Below are 18072 nucleotides of genomic sequence, written 5' to 3'. Positions count from 1 at the left end.
GGATGTGTTTCGTGTAGCTTATCGGCCCCAAAATATTTATTTCTTGTGGCATCGGGTATATCCTCATACGATCTGCTGTTTCTGATGTTAAATACCTTTCTTACCAGCTGTGCCAGGGAGGAGGACGGGGAGCTGGTTCTGGTCTCCTGGAGCCCTTCTCCAGCAGTTGGGACTCCTCAACTGTCAACCTCTGTTAGGTTGCACTCCAACGGCTGTGCTCCCTCCTCTCCTTCACCTCATAGCACAATGATGGCACTCCATCTTCTCCTCCTTCAGCTGCTCAGCTGCTGCCCCCAAGGCTTGGGGGCCTCCTCTCCCCGTCTCCAGCCACCGCCCCTGCTGGTCACCTGCTGGGGCCTTCACGGACAAGTCTCTCAACAGCAGGACAAGGAGCACCGGGTCTCATGCCTGTGGAACAGCACCATGAACCTGCGTTACCAGCCTGCCCCAGGAGCAAGACCAGAGGCAGAGAGGAAAGAAAGGCGGCCACCACCCCCACCTCACTGTTTCTGGTACCTGAACTCGGCCTGGGTGAAGAACACCTCGCGCTGGTCAGGCCAGGTCATGCTACAGACAGGCCTCCTACCAGGAAGCGCTCCTCCACCCATGGCCTCCAGCCTCCTTACAGTGCAGTGCTCATCTGCTTCATGCGCTGCACCCGAGTGCTTTCACCACAACGTGAGCATTAAGATGTCTGGGCAAGATATGCGGCTGTTTGTGCTTTGGCCGCAGACACACCTGATCCATGTGTGGCAGCCAGTAGAGCTGGGCTGGTGTGCACGCCTCAAGAGTGCCAGCTGGCAGTACCGCTTCAGCAGCCAGGGAGGCAGCCCCTCTACCCTGCTCCTTCCCAGCAGTGAGCACCAAGACACGCTGCCACCTGCTATCTACCCAACAGCTGAGTTGCAACAGACCTGTGACACCTACTACAGCTATCGCTTGACTGTGCGTTACAGGCACCATGGGCTCCATGTTGCTTCGGTCAGCATTGAGCAGATGCCTCATATAAGCCTCAGCCTCTCTCTCAAAGTAGAGCCTGACTTGCTGCATGTCCTCAGTGTCAGTTCCAAGCTCCTTAGTGTTCCTCGACAGCCTCTCAGCCTGTCCTGGAGGCTTCAGCCCCTTACCCCGAGGACACTGGCCTACAAACTGGTGGACACGCAGGCCATAGGAGGTTGGCTCCATTCCTACAGTTCCTTTACTCTGCAGAGCAACTTCTGTGCCGTTCCCACACCTCGAAGCCTGGGTGAGATGGTGGTGGCCAGCATTTACTTTCATGTTGATGGAAAGAAGTTTGAGGAATTAACGGGAGAACTACATCTACTCAATGGTACCCTGAGCCTAACTGCAGGCAGAGAAACTCCCACGCATGTCAGCCTTCACCCAGGGAAGACCAACAGTAGCACTTACATTTTCAGGTACAACCACAGAACATTTTACACAACCAATGAAAACAACAGCCCTATTTCCACAGATGGCCCTAACACACGTACTGTGTTCTACCAACACAAGGAGCTCTCCTACTTACTCTCTATAGAGTTTGTGGCCTTCCAGTGGTACAAGTTCAATATGTACCTTTATATGAATCAGAAGAGGACTTTGTTTAGGTCTCTGGCAGAAAGAGACCTTGAAGTCCACGTTTTCAGCAGCAGCCGTCCTTCTTTTCTGCAAAGCTTTACTTATTTAGTGTGGTTTATCCCTGTACAACATCCGATGCTACAATGCGAGTGGACCTTCCATCTGCAGCTTTTTGGAACACAAAAAGACCACCTTCTCCAGAATAGCACATACACATACAATGATCACATAAGAAATGCCACACGTTTTGTCCGTCGCTCTGCTTTACCCTTTGATCCAGAGAAATACACGGGGTTTGTGGCAAAAGTGAACTGTACCAGAAGTGCACTTACACCGGCTCTTTTAAGAGTCAGGGTCAACAACTATGCTGCAAAAACCATAGAAGCACCGGTGGCTTGCCAGAAAGAAGCCTGTTACATAGACACTGTGTGGATTCAGAGACCTGTTCTTCATACCTCTATCCTGCGTCAGAAAAGGGGGACATCTTTTTACCTCTTTGTCAGATTGCTAGTAGACTGCAACATTGGTATATCTATCAAGCCATTGTGGCGAATCTATCTTGTTCAGGACACAACAACTATTCCGGATTGGTCAAACCCAATAAACTCTTCTTTGATGTATGGCATAGAAATGATACGCTTAACTGTTCCCAGTTTTACTTTAGATTACGGGTTGTATCTGTTTTATTTCACTGTTGCAATAACACCAATTAGGACCACAACAGTCCTCAGGGGCTCAGATAAAGTTTATATTCAGATTGAGAGCACCGATCTAGTGGCAAATATTGCAGGAGGCACGTTCCGCACAGTGGGTTTTTCTGACAATTGGACTCTCGATGGCTCTGCATCCTACGATCCTGATTCACAGGAAGGACTAAAGGGAATCACGTTTACTTGGTACTGCACTAAAGAGGTGTCAGACTATAAAAACAGGGAAGTCAGCCCAGGAAAGAGATGCCATCCATCCCAGAGGGATTTGAAATGGTTAACACCCTCAGGTCCAGTTCAAGTAATGCAACCAGAATCCCTCCCAGGAAATGCCATATACTACTTTCGTCTAGTAATTCAAAAGGATAGAAGGAGGAGTTATGCTGACCAAACTGTAGATGTGCAGCCTGGCTCCCCACTCCTTCTGGATGTGGCATGCCTTGAAAACTGTGGTAGCACTCTAATTCCAACAGAGAGATTTACCTTGTCTGGAAAATGCCTAAACTGTAGAATGAACAGCCAGCCAGTCTACTACTGGTCCCTTTTCTCAGAAAACTCTACAGAAATTAGCTTTGACTGGTCTTCCAGAACCTCAACAGGGAGGTATGGTGCTTATCTGTCTATACATGCTCTGACTTTTACAAAGACTGCCTATCGATCCTACATTCTTCGGTTAAAAGTAACTACCTGGGATGGTAGGTCCTCGATCTACAGATACGCATTTAAGGTAAATTCTCCTCCTAGGGCTGGCAAGTGTACCATCAATCCACACTGGGGTACAGCCTTTCTGACAAAATTTGTTGTTCAATGCAGTGGATTTTCTGACAGCAATTTACCTCTGACATATAAAGTGATAGTAGCTTCCAATGTACCCAAAACTACCAAAATAACTTCTGTGGAGGAAAATACATTTGGCACAATCCTGTACTTTGGTTATCAGCCTAAAACTCCTCCATCTTTTCTCCCAGTTGGAGTGCCCTCTGAGAAGTACGCCTTGACGCTTTACGTTCAAGTCCGTGATTCCCTTGGGGCGTTTACCCAAGTGAGTTTATATGTCCGCGTGCAGAACCCAGTTAACAGTCGACCACTAGCTGTTGTTTTTCATGAACTGCTGGCCTCAGTGAACGGTTTAAGCGCACCAATGACATCTTATCTCCAGACTGGAGATTATTTTAGTGCAGGTTATTTGGCTTATCTGGCAGCCTCAGTCTTAAACTATATTAAAGCCGCACCAACTCTCCAGCTCTCTAAGGCTCAGTTTCGGGAAAGCCTGATTAAAACAGCGCTGAATATTTCAGTTGAGAGCACAATGGAAATCAACCAAGTAGTTGCTTCTCTTTCTCAAGTCACCGAGGAAGCTGATGAAGTGAACATTAGATCTCAAGACCTTGCCATTAGGAAACTGACAGAAGTAACAGGAGTGCTGAAGATACAGAGGAGTGAGAGCCATTGGTCTGAGGAAGCAGAAATTCAGACCAGTGGAATACTAAGATGTTTGTCCAACATCCTGAAAGCTGCTCTTCTGCATCGCAGGAATGTCAATGTAAGTGGAGTTAAACAAGTCTTCTCCATCATGGAAAATTTAACGGAGATAGTTTTCCAGGGCAAAGTCCCTGGAGAAACAGAAACTCTAATGGAAACCAAACACTGGAATATCACTCTGAAGAGAGATGAAACCTGGAACATTGCAAATGCTTTCTCTATCAGAAACACCTGCAGGAATTGCTTTTATCCATCACTGAAAAAGGGAAATTATTCAGGATTGCCCCATGATGCTGTGATTTCCACTGCTGTTTTTGAGTTTGATGAGAACCCCTTCCCTTGGTTAGGTTACACATCAGAAATTGCAACGATGGTCTTGGGGTTCAAAATGGCAGAGACCAAGGCTAATGGGGATCTACTAGGGATCGTGCCTGAAGGAGCAGAAATTACTATTGCTAGGAAAGATAAGGAGTCTTCAACTTTTCAGTTAGCAATGGGACCTGATAAAACACAAGCTTACACAACTGGAGGATTTAGTTTTGAAGTCAACAGAAATACCAAGAGCATATACATCCAGATCCTGACAAAATTAAAAGTTACTTTCAAGGTGCTAGTATTTACAGGTGCCAACATCACTCATGCTCATCCCATAGCCTCGTTTGCTGCTTTTCACAACATGTCAACCGTTGCAAGCAAAAATGAGACAGCTAGTGCTGACTGTAACATTAAGGCTCCCTATATTATCTGTCTCCCAGAGTCATTGCTGACAGCCACAGCTGAAGAAAGTGGTACAGACACTCATAACATCTCCATTGTCTTGCTGACACCCTATGTCGTAAGGTATCAAACCCAGACACTGGTGAGCATACACGTTTTTAGTGATCGGTGCTTATTTCTGGATGGGGTTCGAAGCCTGTGGAGAGAAGACATGTGCAGGCTTGGCTCCTTGACCAACTGGCAGAGGGTACACTGCATCTGCAATATGAAGCGGAGTCGCAGAAGTCTGTCAGTCCGCACTGCATCAGTTGCATCCACATTTGACATCAGGTTCCTGGCAGCCAAAGTAATAGTTACCCCCAACACAGTAGATCTGGGGAAAACACTGATAGCAGATATACCTAAAAACCCAGTGACCCTCTTAACAGTGCTCTTTATTTTTGCCGTCTACTTTCTTTTGTCCCTTTGGGCCATGAGAAAAGACAGAGCTGACAGGGACAGCAAAGACAAGATTATAGTTCTGCCAGACAACGACCCCTTTGATGAAGTGAGCTTTTTGGTCACTTTATACACAGGCAGTCGCTGGGGAGCTGGAACCAAAGCAGATGTCTTTCTTCAGCTCATTGGCCAGAATGGCAAGAGTGATGTCCATTGTTTATGGCACCCATATTTTCCATCTTTCCAACAAGGAAGCACCGATTGCTTTCTGTTAACTACTAAGAAAGACTTGGGAGACATTTGTTCCTTCAGGGTCTGGCACAATAACAAGGGCCCATCTCCGAGCTGGTTCTTAAGCAGAGCCAAAGTCGAGAATATGACCACCAGGAAGACCTGGTTCTTTATGTGCAGGAAATGGCTTTCTCTTGACAAGGGCGATCACTTAATAGAAAGGACATTTTCCGTCACAAACCCCAAGACACCTCTGCCCAGAATCGACTATTTTTTTATTAATCTTGCCAAAAGCCTGAGAGAGAGCCATCTGTGGCTCTCGATTTTTGCTCACGTTCTTACTGGCACTTTCAGCAGGCTCCAAAGGTTGTCTTCGTGTTTAGCAATATTATTACTAAACTTGCTTGTTAACATTATGTTCTTTAATGCTGACAAGAATCAAGAATCTCCAATACACTTGAGGTATTTGAGATCAATAACAGTAGGAATTGAATGTGCTTTGGTTACCATACCTGTGGAAATGATTATAATTGCCTTATTTAAGTATTCCCAGAAGGAACCTACTCGGGGTGCAGCTCAGATGGACCCAAAAGTAAGTTCACCCCTCCCATCTGGAAATCTTAAGAACTGGAAGGAACATTTGCAAAAATTGTACCTTTCAGAAACTTCAGCACAATCGAGGAATATTAGTCCCTTGGAGAACCTTCCTGGCGCCAGCAACTCCCACAGCCCGCCGTGTTCCAGAAAGACAAGAAGCAAGGGAGCTCCCCGAAACCAGAGTAATTGCACAGTTTCTGAAAGAGATGCAAATGTAATTGGAACAGAGGAGCAGACAGTAATCGCAAATTCCCCTCCGATGGCAAAGGCCTGCCAGAGAAGGCCACCATCAAATTCCAATTTTAGTAATAATTGTGCAGAAAAAGGGGGCAACTTTCAGAATGAAAGGAAACCACCAGGCATTATCTCCATGCCCTTTAGCAAGAGACCGCACATAGTTTTTTGGTGGTGGTGCGTCTATCTCTCGTGGGTACTAGTTATAGCTGTCACAGGGCTATCATCATTTTTCATTGTGTTATATGGCTTATCTTATGGCTATCAGACTTCACTAGAGTGGCTTTTAGCATCTGCAATCTCCTTTGTTGAGAACGTGTTTCTCCTTTCAATTCTAAAAATCATTTTTTTCTCAGCTATGAATACAATTCGTCCAAAATACTGTGAAAACATCACATGGTTAACTCAGGAAGAGTATTCTGAGATTAAGTTGGCTAAAGAAACAATGAGTGCTGATGAGATGAGAGAGGTGCACTTGAAACTTGCTAAAGTCAGAGGCACGAAGCAGTATAAGCCTTTAGAAGCTGATGAAATTGCAAACATGCTGAAAAGGGCAAAAATTAAAGTCAAGGCATTTATTTTCACAAAAAGTTTCATCAGTCACCTTGTCTTTTTAACACTGCTATTAAATTTTGCCTATTCCACTGAGAATGCCAAGAGTTTCCACTACAACCAATTCATCTATAACCAATTCTCTCTGCGACTCTCCAGTGTAGATAAGCTAGAACATATCTACGGGTGGGTGAAAGACTTGTTCTTGCCTTTGATCCACAATGACATTCAGCCAACCTTTCTTCCCGAGAGCTGGTCCAAAATCACTGGTTTGCCTAGGATGAGGCAAGTGCGGGCTAAAGGTACTGAGAAAAAATGTTTCCATCCTCACAGCTTTGGAAATAACTTTGTGATCAGTAAAAGCCACTGTCTTCACAAATATGGCACTGACATCCCAGAGAAAGGTGACTACGCTGGCGCTTGGACAAAGGTTGCCAACCAGTCTGTTTCCAAGGATGCCAGAAGTTACGGTGCGTTCACTTACCAGCGAAACAGGACTCCATGGATGTATTATTCATATGGAGATTTGCACACATATGGACCAGCAGGATACACGTTTTACTTTTTCCCTGAAGAAGGAAGAGCTAATTCAACAACAAGGCTGGAAGCTCTACAACAGAGCAACTGGCTTGATGAAAAGACATGGGCTGTGATCATTGAACTAACTACATTTAACTCAGATGCAGATCTCTTTTGCACTATCTCAGTCATATTTGAAATGTCTCATTTTGGGATCATAAAACCAAGTTTGTCGGTACACTCTTTTGCACTCCGCATTTTTCATCAGCAAACTAAAGCTCAAATGTTTGTGTTCGTAATTGTTCTTGCCTTTCTGTTCATTTACATTGCAGATGAGCTTCACACCATAGGCCAAGAAAAAAAAGATTATGTTAAAAACATTTCCAATATAATCAACTTTAGCTTAAAATCAGCATTCCTCCTTTCTGTTTTTTTAAAGGTCCTAAAGTTTAAGGTGGGAGCAGATATAGTGAAGTTTTACTTACTTCACCCAAATTATTTCATTCCTTTTCATGCAGTTTCTCATTTGGATAAGATTTTAAGGATTACTATGGGTTTTTTAGCATTTCTTGTAGTTTTGAAAACTCTAAAATATTCTCAATTCATTTATGACGTGCGCCTTGCACAAAGATCGATCTCGGCAGCCCTTCCTGGAATCTCCTCAATGGCCCTCGTGGTGGTGGTGTACTTCTTTGTATTTATGGCTTTTGGCTACCTCGTGTTTGGGCAGCATGAATGGAATTACAATAACATGATTCACTCAGCTCAGACCATATTCTCTTACTGTGTTTCAGCTTTCAGAGATACCGCATTTTCATCCAACAGGTTCCTGGGTGGTCTTTTCCTAGCCTCTTTCATGTTGGTGATGATCTGTGTCTTGATCAATCTCTTCCAAGCTGTTATTATGTCTGCCTATGGAGATATGAAACAGCCCGTATATGAAGAACCATCTGATGAAGCACAAGCCGTTACTTTTGTATTGCAAAGGCTCAGAAGGATATTTTATCTTCTGATCTGCAAAACATCCAAAACCAGCAAGACCAATCTTTTTCATAGTGTACTCTACGGGCAGCCTGAGAGAAGACATCGACGACATTTAGGGCTCAAGAACAGAAAAATAAATGGAAAAAAAATGGTTTATCTTGTCATATGAGCAAGGAAAGATTTTGTATTAAAGACCACCTTTACTCCGTAATACTTATATTTCAAATAAATTATCATAAATAACGTATTTACTTTTGAGAATTTTTTTTAACATTTAACCCCTTACTAGTGATTGTGCTCAGATTTTCTCTAGACTATTTTGCATCAATTTCAGTGGTACTTGGCTGTCATGGTGTAGTGGGTTGATCCCAGCTGGCAGGTAAGCCCCCACGCAGCTGCTCGCTCACTCCCCTCCCAGTAGCATGGGGTGAGAATTGAAGGGAAAAAGTGAGAAAAAAACTTGCGGGTCGAGATAAGGACAGTTTAAGTAGGGTAAGGGTGAAAAACCCAAAACTACAAATGATACAAAAGCAGTCACTCACCACCTGCAGACAAATGCCCTGCCAGTCTCTGAGTAAAACTTACTTTCAAAAAACTTCCCTTGCTCCACTTTTCTTGCTAAGCACGACCTTGTATCTCATGGCATTACTAACTCCATGCCAGGCAGAGCCAGTACACACAGGAACTGATGCCCATTTCACAGAGGTGATGTGTAAGAAGTTAACTCAGGAGTCTGAGCAGGACTCTTACCTCTGGCTGAGCACACGCTAATATAGGAGCAAAAGTGCCCTGAGATCTGAAAACGCTGATAAATCCTTCCTACTCAGAGCATAAAGAATAAAAAAAGACAAGATGAGTTAGCAGGGTGCAACCCAGCAATTAAAACTAAATCTTCGCAATACTGCATGGCATTTGTATGCAGAAGACTTAGTTACAGTGTCCCTTTGGAAGGCATTAACCATGGACTATGAAATCCCATTATACAGCCTGGGCAGCGGTTAACAGACTTCTGTACTGTAAAACTGTACCTGCACGCTGGTCACTATGTGACCTCCTGTAGGGGAAGACTGTCCAAGTCAACTGGGAAGACTGGTCAACTTGGTCAAACCCCCTATTTCTTATCCACACAGCTGGGGGCATCCTCCAGGCAGTTTGCTTTGAATACAAACTGACCACAGAATTTTATTTTCTAATTTTTTTTTGTTTTAAATCTCGCATGCTCTTCGCAGCACAATGAGTTTATGGGGAGCGTTACGGCTGACGGGATGGTGTCGCCCACCTGCCCTCAGTCACTTGCTCCTCGCTGCACTGGGCGCGGCCAGGCATGACCTGCCGTTTCCAAAGCCAAAACGCCTTCCCCCTTGGAACTCCAAGTGCTTTCGGCATCGGCTGGTCCCCCACCGCCATGCGAGCCCGTGGGGGCCGGTGACCAGCAGTTTCCCGAGGAGTCCCGCCGGGCCGGGCCGGGCCGGGCCGGGCCATCCCCTCACCTCCCCGGGAAGGAGCGCACGCCCCAAGGGAAGCGGCGAGCAGGACCCCGCGCAGGCACACAGCGCCACCTACCGCCGGCACCCTGCGGCGCTGGCCCTTTAAGGAGAAGCGACGCTGGGCCCTGACGCCGCAGCGTCAGCGTGAGGAAGCCGGAAGCGGCCTGTTGTCACGTGTGGGTGGTGGCCGCGGCGGCTCGGGTGGGTGCCGCGCAGTTCGGGTGGGCAGAAATTGGGGGGGTGGGGGGAAATCCGCGCCGCGGCCTGTGTGCGGCTCTGGCTGAACCAGGCTGCGGCCTTTCTGCCCCGGGGAAGGGGGCTGGGCTCGCTTGGCAGCAGCGCCCCAGTGCACAGGCTGCGCGGGAAACCCGAGGTCCCCGGGAGCAGTTCCCGCTAATAGTTGATATTATTAAAAATAAAAGGAATGACTCCTTAATCTCTCTTCAGCAGACTGCGTGTCTGGGATCTGAAAAAAAGGTTTTTCTTTTCTCCTTACCAGCCGGGATCCCTCTCTGGAAGACGTGTGGCCACGGCCCTCCTTAGAACAGGGTCCAGGGTGGCTCATCTGTTGGTGCGGAGGCAGAGAACAGGCCTTCTCCGTCACAGAAGACAGCGAGTAGACGAAGCCTTGCAGCAGAGGTGGGAGAGCAGAGTTCAGACCCCTGCTTTGATTGGAGTAGGAAAATCTGTGCTGGATTTTCTGTACTGGAAAATCTGGAGTTTCAAATTTGCACTTCCCCCCTCCAGAGTGCTTGACTCACTAGAGTGTAAGTTACACAGAGTGGAGGGACCCTCCCCTTCACACTGCAGAAGCAACTGTTAGAAGTCTAGGTCAAGAGAGAGCATGAGCCTCCTGAGAGTAGCGTGCTGACCAGGGTGACTGCTTAACAAGAGACACTCATCATTCTGGATCTAGAGCCAAAGCTTGATTCTGAATTTTTTTTTTTTTTCCCTACACAAGGGTTTTAATAGAATGTCATGGCCACAGATTGCTTTTCCTAAGGAACTTTGTGAGTTGAGGTTGGAGCTACAGGATGCAGCATCAAAGGGGACTGGGGAGAGGGCTCCAGGAAAGTTCAGAACTGTTTGAGGGCACTCCTTTTGGACATACACAAAGAAGGAGCTTTAAGGAGTCTAGGGAACGTAGGGGAAATTCTCGTTTGCTGTCACATGTAGGCATTTCTAATACAAGGTTGCACTTTGAACAAGGTGGTGTTGGGATTACATCTTTTGACTTAAGAGAACCGTAGAGCCATGGAAACAACTGGGTACTCAACTCCTCTTGAAAAACAAGGGGGAGGTAGGAGGTTTGCAAGATATATGAGAGATGGAGTACCACAGTTTCTCTCTGAATCTGCTGTGAGAACCCAAATAAATATCTCTGTATCTCAGTGATGCTAGAAATGGTCTCGCTGCTTAAGGAGAGAGATTAATCATGTGGCTTGCCTTCACACTTAATCCAGACTTGCTCGCTGACCTACTACTTGTCTCTAAGGCACTTCTGCTGGTAGGAGTCTATAAACGGTGCCAAATGCCATCAACATAAAGCCAGTTGTGCCTTGGGCGTGATGGACTAAATAATCTCTTGAGCTGTTTTCCATCTCTAGGCATCTATAAATCAAAGAATTGGATTTAGGTATGAGTGTGCCAGTACTCACAGGTTTGTGCATTGGTTACAAGTTGGGGTTTTTTTTCAGTTAGGGCTTTTCCCCTGCTGTAATGTTACCAGTATACCACCTTGGAGAGACCACTAGATGTATACCAGTGCAAAGATACAATTTATCAGTTAATTTCCCTGAATTGGTATAGTTTAAAAATTGTATTGATATGAACCCTTTTTTGTCAGCATAAGTAACTATAGCATGAAAACGTTACACTAACTCTATCCTTACAATTGAAATGGTATGTTTTATATAAACAAAGCGTAAGACCTTTGTGCTTCTAGATCCCATGCCAAAAATATTTTCCTCATGCCTTAATTTCCCTATGTAAAGGGAGAAGTTTATCAGGGAAAGTAGCTGTTATAACAAGAGCATTACTTTGTATCTTGTCTCACTTTATGTCTTGCCTCAAATAGAGTCAAGATGTACATCTGTGATCTCTACAAATACGACAAGGTTACATCAAGAACAGTGGATGTCCCCTGACAGTTTTACTCTGCACAGATGCAGCAACCTGGGGCTGCCTGGAGGTGCACTGACCAAAGACAGTTTCTATTTGACGATAATGGTAGGAAAAGGGCTTGGATTCCACTGTTAACCTGACTTGGAATGGAGATTTACTCCTCAGGCCTGTTGAAATGCTAAACTTTGTAGCCTGTATGTTACCTTTGCACTGGCCTGTTTGCTAAAGCAGTACTTATACTGGCATAAAAATCAATAAACAAAAAAAAGCTATAAAGAGCCCCAAAACTCCCAATAGGTAAGCACAAACCTGAGATTTGGATTAAGAAAGGTATTAGTTATCTATATGTGATTGCAATGGTTTGAGGTTCTTTGTTTTTTGCTCTAGGCCAGGATAAAGCAAGAGAGGGTCAGTGAGTGTTTTGTTATGTTCCTTTTCTCAGTGCCCAGTGGAAGAATTTTTCACCTGCTCTTTCTGTTCTCTTTTTTACTGGCTGGCTAACACATCAACCATGCTGCTTCTTGTAAAGTCTCCTAACTACATACCATGATAATTTTCCACTAAGCCTTCCTCCCTGCTTGTTCATTTATTTTGTCATAACTTTCCTAATGCTGAGTAAAGTTATTACTAATTAATCACACTTAGAGGTATGCATACATGCAAAAAGGAAACCTGCATTTACATCTGTAACAAACATCACAAACCTTATCTATCTATAGCCATAGCCAGTACTTTTAAAAACTCCTGACATAAACAGATGACTTATAAAATTTCTATCAAGACCCCATCGACACTGCTGCTTAATTAGCTCCACTCTGCAGTCCACACTTTCCTCTTGGACCTCGGTGAAATCTTAGTCAGACCCATCTATGCTTGCTGGACAGAGATCTGAAGCCAAAGGAAAGTTACTTAAGTATGTGTGACACATTGAGAGTGCTGCTAATTCTCACTGAATTTTGAGCTTCTTGGGCAAAAAGACAACTGCAAAGATTTTGTGTGTCTGCCCTCCTAGCATATGGCCCAGTAGGAGCAGTCCACTCTGGTTATAGTGAATTCTAGGATCCACACATCTCCATCCATTATTACATTTGTCACATGTGGAAAAACCCACCTTCCTCCTGTTTTACCTGTGATGAACAGAGCAGTAAATGTGTCCAAAAGAACTTCTGGAAGGCAAGAGCATGAGCACACATGCGCTGGAGAATAGGCTGTGCAGGCCACAGAACATACACAAAAGAAATGCCTGGGCTGTCTGTGGCAAAACATGTCTCCCGCTGTCTAAGAACAAGTATCATTTCTCTGTGTCCTACAGAAAATGATGGAAGTGGTTCTTGTATATGTGCCTTGATGCCTATTTGATGAGAGTATCGGGTGTTGAAAGAAGTAAGTGCAGCCTTAGTACCTGCATATTTTTTAGGCAAAGTAATCCAAGTACTGGTTGGGAAGCAAAGTCTTTCTGGGAGGAGCAGACAAACTAACCTGAAAACATGTTAAAAATTCACCATGTTTTTGCCTGGCTGAATTCACATTATTTCATATTGCTACATGGCTAGAAAACAGGAATTCACCATTATGTCTAAGTCAGGGAGTCTTGAAGCTGCTAGCCCCTGACTGAAGGACTTATTTCCACTGTAAACTGTAATCAGAGGGGCAAAACTGAAATGACCTCTGTGTGAAGGTGTGAAACAAGGCACCTGTTTGTAATTTTTTGTAACAAAACTCCCAGCAAGTGCCCTGGAAAAGAAAGCTTGCTAAGGGTTGAGTGACAGTTGACTTCTTTGCTTTACTAGACTTGCTGGAAAGGGGTGTTTTCTCATGCTCACTGTTCACAATAGCTAGGATAACAAAACTTGAGGAAAATGTCTTTCAGAGGCAATGGTAAGAAGGTGTGTGGGGCTATGTGCGTGAGAAAGTTGTATGTATGGTAGGTACCGGTCCTTTTTTTATTCTCAGGCTTTCTTGAAGCTGACACTCTTTACCCCATACACACACTTTCCCCCAGTAGTTTTGTGTTTTCTCTTTGAAGGTTTTGCTTTACTTCATTATGCAGTCCTCTGCTTGAGCTCAGTCATAGCAGAGAGCCTCAGTCACATTTTACTGGAAAGAATTCTTGTCCCCAAGTATATTAATGCTGAACATCTCACTGGTCACAAGGGAAAGTGGGCACTGGCTGTCGCAGCAAGGACATTGTAACATGCAACCCCACGTAGTGGGGCCTGAGTATTTCCTTACAGTACCAACTTTGCTTTCTGTAGGGAGATAAATCACTGAAGCTATATTTATTTCTTTCAGGATTATGTCAAGTTGCAGTATCTTATTGCCTGAAACACTGTGTTAGCCTCTCCTTGTGTATTTCCACAAAATCTTGGTGTTCCTATTTTTAGACTCTGTTGGAAAGTGTTGCACTAAGTTTAGATTGTGCTTAACCAAGCCGATACTTTCAATGGTACGTGTGTGGCCCTCCGTAACTTTTCTTAAAGGACAACTTAAAAGGAACCATCATCACTTATATGTTAGTAGACCCTTACCGGCTTTTATTCTTCCCCACTATGGATATTAATCTAACAAAGCTGTAATAGGGAGCTACAGTTTGGAAGGAAGACAGAATCAGTTCAGGGCAGGGGGTAACCTATGGCCATAGCATGCTTATTTATTGTGGCTATACCAGAAGGGAGATTTAATGAAGTCAGACCTCAGGTCTGGTTTCCCCATTTTGGCAAGGAATAGCTGTAATCCAGAACTGATGTTCACTTCAGTGAACACTTTGGTGTTTGGATCTCCTGTGTTACCTACTCTCCAGTAAGTCCCTATAACTTTGCTGTGAGAAGGGCAACAAGCTTGCATTGCTTTCCTTTAATTTTTAGGCCCTTTTACATACAGAATGTTAGAATGGCATCATGGATGATGGTGATGTGATAAGCTTAGGAAAGCCTGTTGGAAGATAAGGAGAAGAAAGAAGAATGAGGGGGGATCGAGCAGAAAACCAGATATGAACATAGATTAATTTTTGGGTGAAGGAAAGGAAGAACTAATGACACTGTAGTTCCCTCTCTTCTGTCAGGGTTGGTTGTTCTGTTACGCAGCAAGGAGATCTACCATTCGCTGCGCCTCTGCAGCCGGACGTGCAGATGGCCTCTACCATGGGCAGCTTGCTTTTATTTTATTCTGCCATTTTATTTTATTCTGCCATTCACTCTTACTATGTGATCCACTTAGCTGGGCTTTTACAACTGGGTCACTCGAAACAGCTGAGGTGCTGAAATGAAAATTCCCTACAGCTAGTAAGAGTGATACTGCTTGTCACCGGGGCTGTACAGGTCCAATGTGCCCACTAGAGGACAGTGGTACATACTGGTTAATCAGTGCCTTGTTGCAGCATTCCTGTGTGAAGCTGTTAAATTCTCACCTAATTTGAGATTCTTCTTTACTAAATGCTAATTCAGAGCTGGCTGCCTGCCATATTCAAGTAAGTAGTACTTGGGCTAGGTTTTTTTAAGTGTTTGTTTCTGAGCTTTGTTAAATCATGCATCAATAGATGCCTTTTTGAGATTCATCTTGTGTTCATAAAGCCTTTTTACCTAAGGAAGGGGTTTGATGTACTTGTCTCCTCTCTTTCTGCTGACACAGCCTGTTCACACATTCCCTACAACCGTTCAGAAGACATGCTCGCTTTCCCATCTACTATCTCCTAGGCCATTTATCATACAGCCACAGGGAGTACACACAAGCTGTTGTTAAAAAGCAGGGCTTGGGGTCTGCTGCATGACCCATACCTACAGGGAAACCTGTGTGCTGCAGCAATCTCAATTCCTTCAGAGCAGAGAGAGCATAGCAATACCAGCACAATCCCCCTGGCCTGAAGGCAGAAATTGCTGCAACAAGTCAAGGTTTAATTCAATCAAGTGGTCTTTGGGAGAAGTAATAAGGGTAAAAGTTCCAAATGGCCACACTTGGTGAAATTGCATTCCTGGGCTAATTTGTTACGCTGAACCCAAGGTAAGTCACCTCAAAGGAAGAGCAGGGCTGCAGCCAGCAGGTGACCTAAACATGCCTTCAGGGCAATAACGTGAAGGAACTGGAGGGAGAGAGTTGTTCACTTGGCTATTAACTAGCAAGTAAGAAGGTTCTTCTGTTTCATGTATTACCTGAGCAATTAGGCAACAGATGATTTTTCTGAAGGAGGCGAGTGCATTCCTGGTGCTGAAGTGTATTTAAATTTATATCACACCAAACACTGCAAAATAATTTGGCATTTACCAGGCTATGAACTCAGTGGCTCCTACCCACAGAGAATCGAGCTGTGAATATTTTAATAGGTCATCGTCATCAACAGTGGATACTGCAGGAAAATCTTGGCAGGAAAGAGAAACAAGGGTTTAATTGGAGAGGATTAAAGGTGTGTCAATGTTGGTTTTATCTGACACCCGTTCAAATCAAAGTCTACATCTGTTTGTAGGCAGTTTGTTTCTTGTATAGTTTCTCTAGTTTATCAGTGACCTTAGAAATGCATGAGTCTTCTGTGGAGTATTAAGAGGGGCTTAACCTATGCATTGTGAAGACTTGTGCTAATGAGGTTTGAAGCAAAGAAAATCAGATTACTTATCTGTGCCACTACTTTGCCACTGCCCCTGACAATTTAATGGTGATTTATTATTTCTGGCATGCCTTCCAGGCCTGTTAGCAGAATGCTCCGAGCAGAACTGCCCTGAAGTTTTTAGGAGTCCCTAGAGAACTGCACCAAGAGCCATTTCCCCACATCCGTATCATGTATCAGTCACAGGATGGAGAAACACTCTTACAGCACTGCTATCTAACCTGCACCTTTCTTTTGCTGCAATTATTTCCTTAGCATGGCATTCAAATCTGTGTGCTTTACCTTTTGCCATGACACGTGGGCCAACCTCACACACATCCTGCAGCATTCTGGGCTTGACTTGGCAGGTTTCTGCTGAGCATGCTAGTTCAGTGTTTGCTTCGTAATCAAGCATGTGTGGGTAGCCGTGTTCTTTTCAGAAGAGCTATGCATGTGCTTAGAGTAAGTATGTGTTTAAGTACCTTGCGGCTTCCAGCCAAAATGGCAAATGCTTGGGCAGAATTCAGTTCTAAACAAGCTGTTCTAAAAGACTTCTTCAGCACATACCAGCCAGACAGGTATTTGACATGTTACTGTGACATGGTGCTGCTTCAAAAATTTTCAAGGAAAAGAGAAAAAGCCAGTGTTAGCACTGGTGATGACTTGAGTCACTTGAGGTCACAAATTTGCCTGTCATGTTTATGAAGGGATTAGTGCCCTAGACTTCTATCTCCTCGAGAGATCCTTCATCCCATTGTTGGTATGCTAGAGAGAAACGAGTTCTCAGTCATGCTTCATATGTCTGCTTGGAGGGGAGGCAGGCACCTTGTCATAGTTGTCGTATCAGGCATCTTGCTGAGATGGTGTATAGGGCCAAACCAATGAGCTTACTGTGTGATAAACCAATGTCTGTCTCAACTGTGGTTTCCTCCCAAAATTGGTTCTGTGTATTTGTTATCTGACAAAGATACAGTTCTTTAATTGCAGACGAGCATTTTGGAAGTATTAGAAGCTTTGTGAGAGAGTGCATCTTAGGATTTGTCTGCTTTGTGGTTTAGACTAAAGGTGTGAAGCACATGCATAAACTAAAAGGTTATTACATCTGCCATTAAATTTCTTTCTTCAGAAGGAAAATGGCTTTATTTTGTTATATAGCAAACTTTACTTCTGAATGGGAGCATTCACCCTGAAATCTGCATGTGTATTAACTTCACACCTTGAGTTACTGACCTTAACTTTCCCAAGTGCTGCTGCGTAGACAAACTCTCAGGACAAATAATGTTGCCTGTGAAATAAAACTTGGTGCAGCTGATACCAGTGACTTGTAAGCTGGGAGTAAAATGGAAAGCATCATAAATTCATCTGTGCCTTGCAGGCAGGATCATATGCTTTTCAACTGGCATAGCCAAAAATCTGTTTGTACATAGATACCATTCCTTCCCAGTGGTAGTCACTGAACAGATTCTGTTCTACATGCCAGTGGTCTATAAGAGAGCAGGTGTTTCTATATCTAACGTACTTCAGCTCTGAACCCAGGGCTGTTATTTTGACTTGGAATCAGGACACATTCATTCCAAAGTCTATGATCCTCACTGCCATAAATACTCCTTTTTGTTGTTGTTGTTCGTAGTGTTTTGCTTTATTTTAAAGAAAAGTTCACCATGATGGTCTTCTATATTTGATTCAAGTGACTTTCCATACTCTACCTTTGTGGGGCTAATTATTTTCCCCTTTTAAAAAAGTTTGATTACAAAAGATTGCATACAATGTTCCAGACTGAATCTCATTCGGACAGATGGGTGTCTTGGTACTGCTACTGACTACCTACAGAAAAGGTAAATTTGAGCAT

At 44.2% G+C, this 18072-nt stretch overlaps 2 protein-coding genes across 6 annotated transcripts in view; both read left to right on the top strand.

Moving 5' to 3' along the window:
• The first annotated feature begins 141 nt into the window (after positions 1-141).
• PKDREJ (polycystin family receptor for egg jelly) lies at positions 142-8208 on the top strand. Its single transcript, XM_054845820.1, has one exon. The coding sequence runs from the start codon at positions 247-249 to the stop codon at positions 8206-8208; it is 7962 nt and encodes a 2653-aa protein (XP_054701795.1). The 5' UTR covers positions 142-246.
• A 1448-nt stretch (positions 8209-9656) lies between these two features.
• CDPF1 (cysteine rich DPF motif domain containing 1) overlaps positions 9657-18072 on the top strand; it is a 27357-nt gene continuing 18941 nt past the window's right edge. Inside the window, exons 1-3 of one of the 5 annotated variants that reach the window (XM_054847181.1) lie at positions 9657-9727; positions 10026-10165; positions 16323-16417. Coding sequence is in view for 2 of the 5 variants with exons in the window: in XM_054846859.1 (XP_054702834.1) it covers positions 11692-11755 (64 nt within the window). In the remaining 3 variants the exon portion in view is untranslated. Of the gene's footprint in view, positions 9728-10025; positions 10166-11603; positions 11756-16322; positions 16418-17963; positions 18059-18072 lie in introns of those variants that run through there. The other 4 variants (XM_054846859.1, XM_054847031.1, XM_054847104.1 and 1 more) reach the window with 4 other exon arrangements.

This window comes from Grus americana, chromosome 1 (assembly GCF_028858705.1).
Source record: "Grus americana isolate bGruAme1 chromosome 1, bGruAme1.mat, whole genome shotgun sequence".
Lineage (NCBI taxonomy): Eukaryota > Metazoa > Chordata > Aves > Gruiformes > Gruidae > Grus > Grus americana.
Note: the sequence above shows the minus strand (reverse complement) of the source record. Positions and strands in the feature narration are given on the sequence as shown.

What these genes read in the sequence shown, in the direction of transcription:
- PKDREJ (XM_054845820.1), top strand. Translation starts at nt 247, where the DNA reads ATGATGGCACTCCATCTTCTCCTCCTTCAGCTGCTCAGCTGCTGCCCC.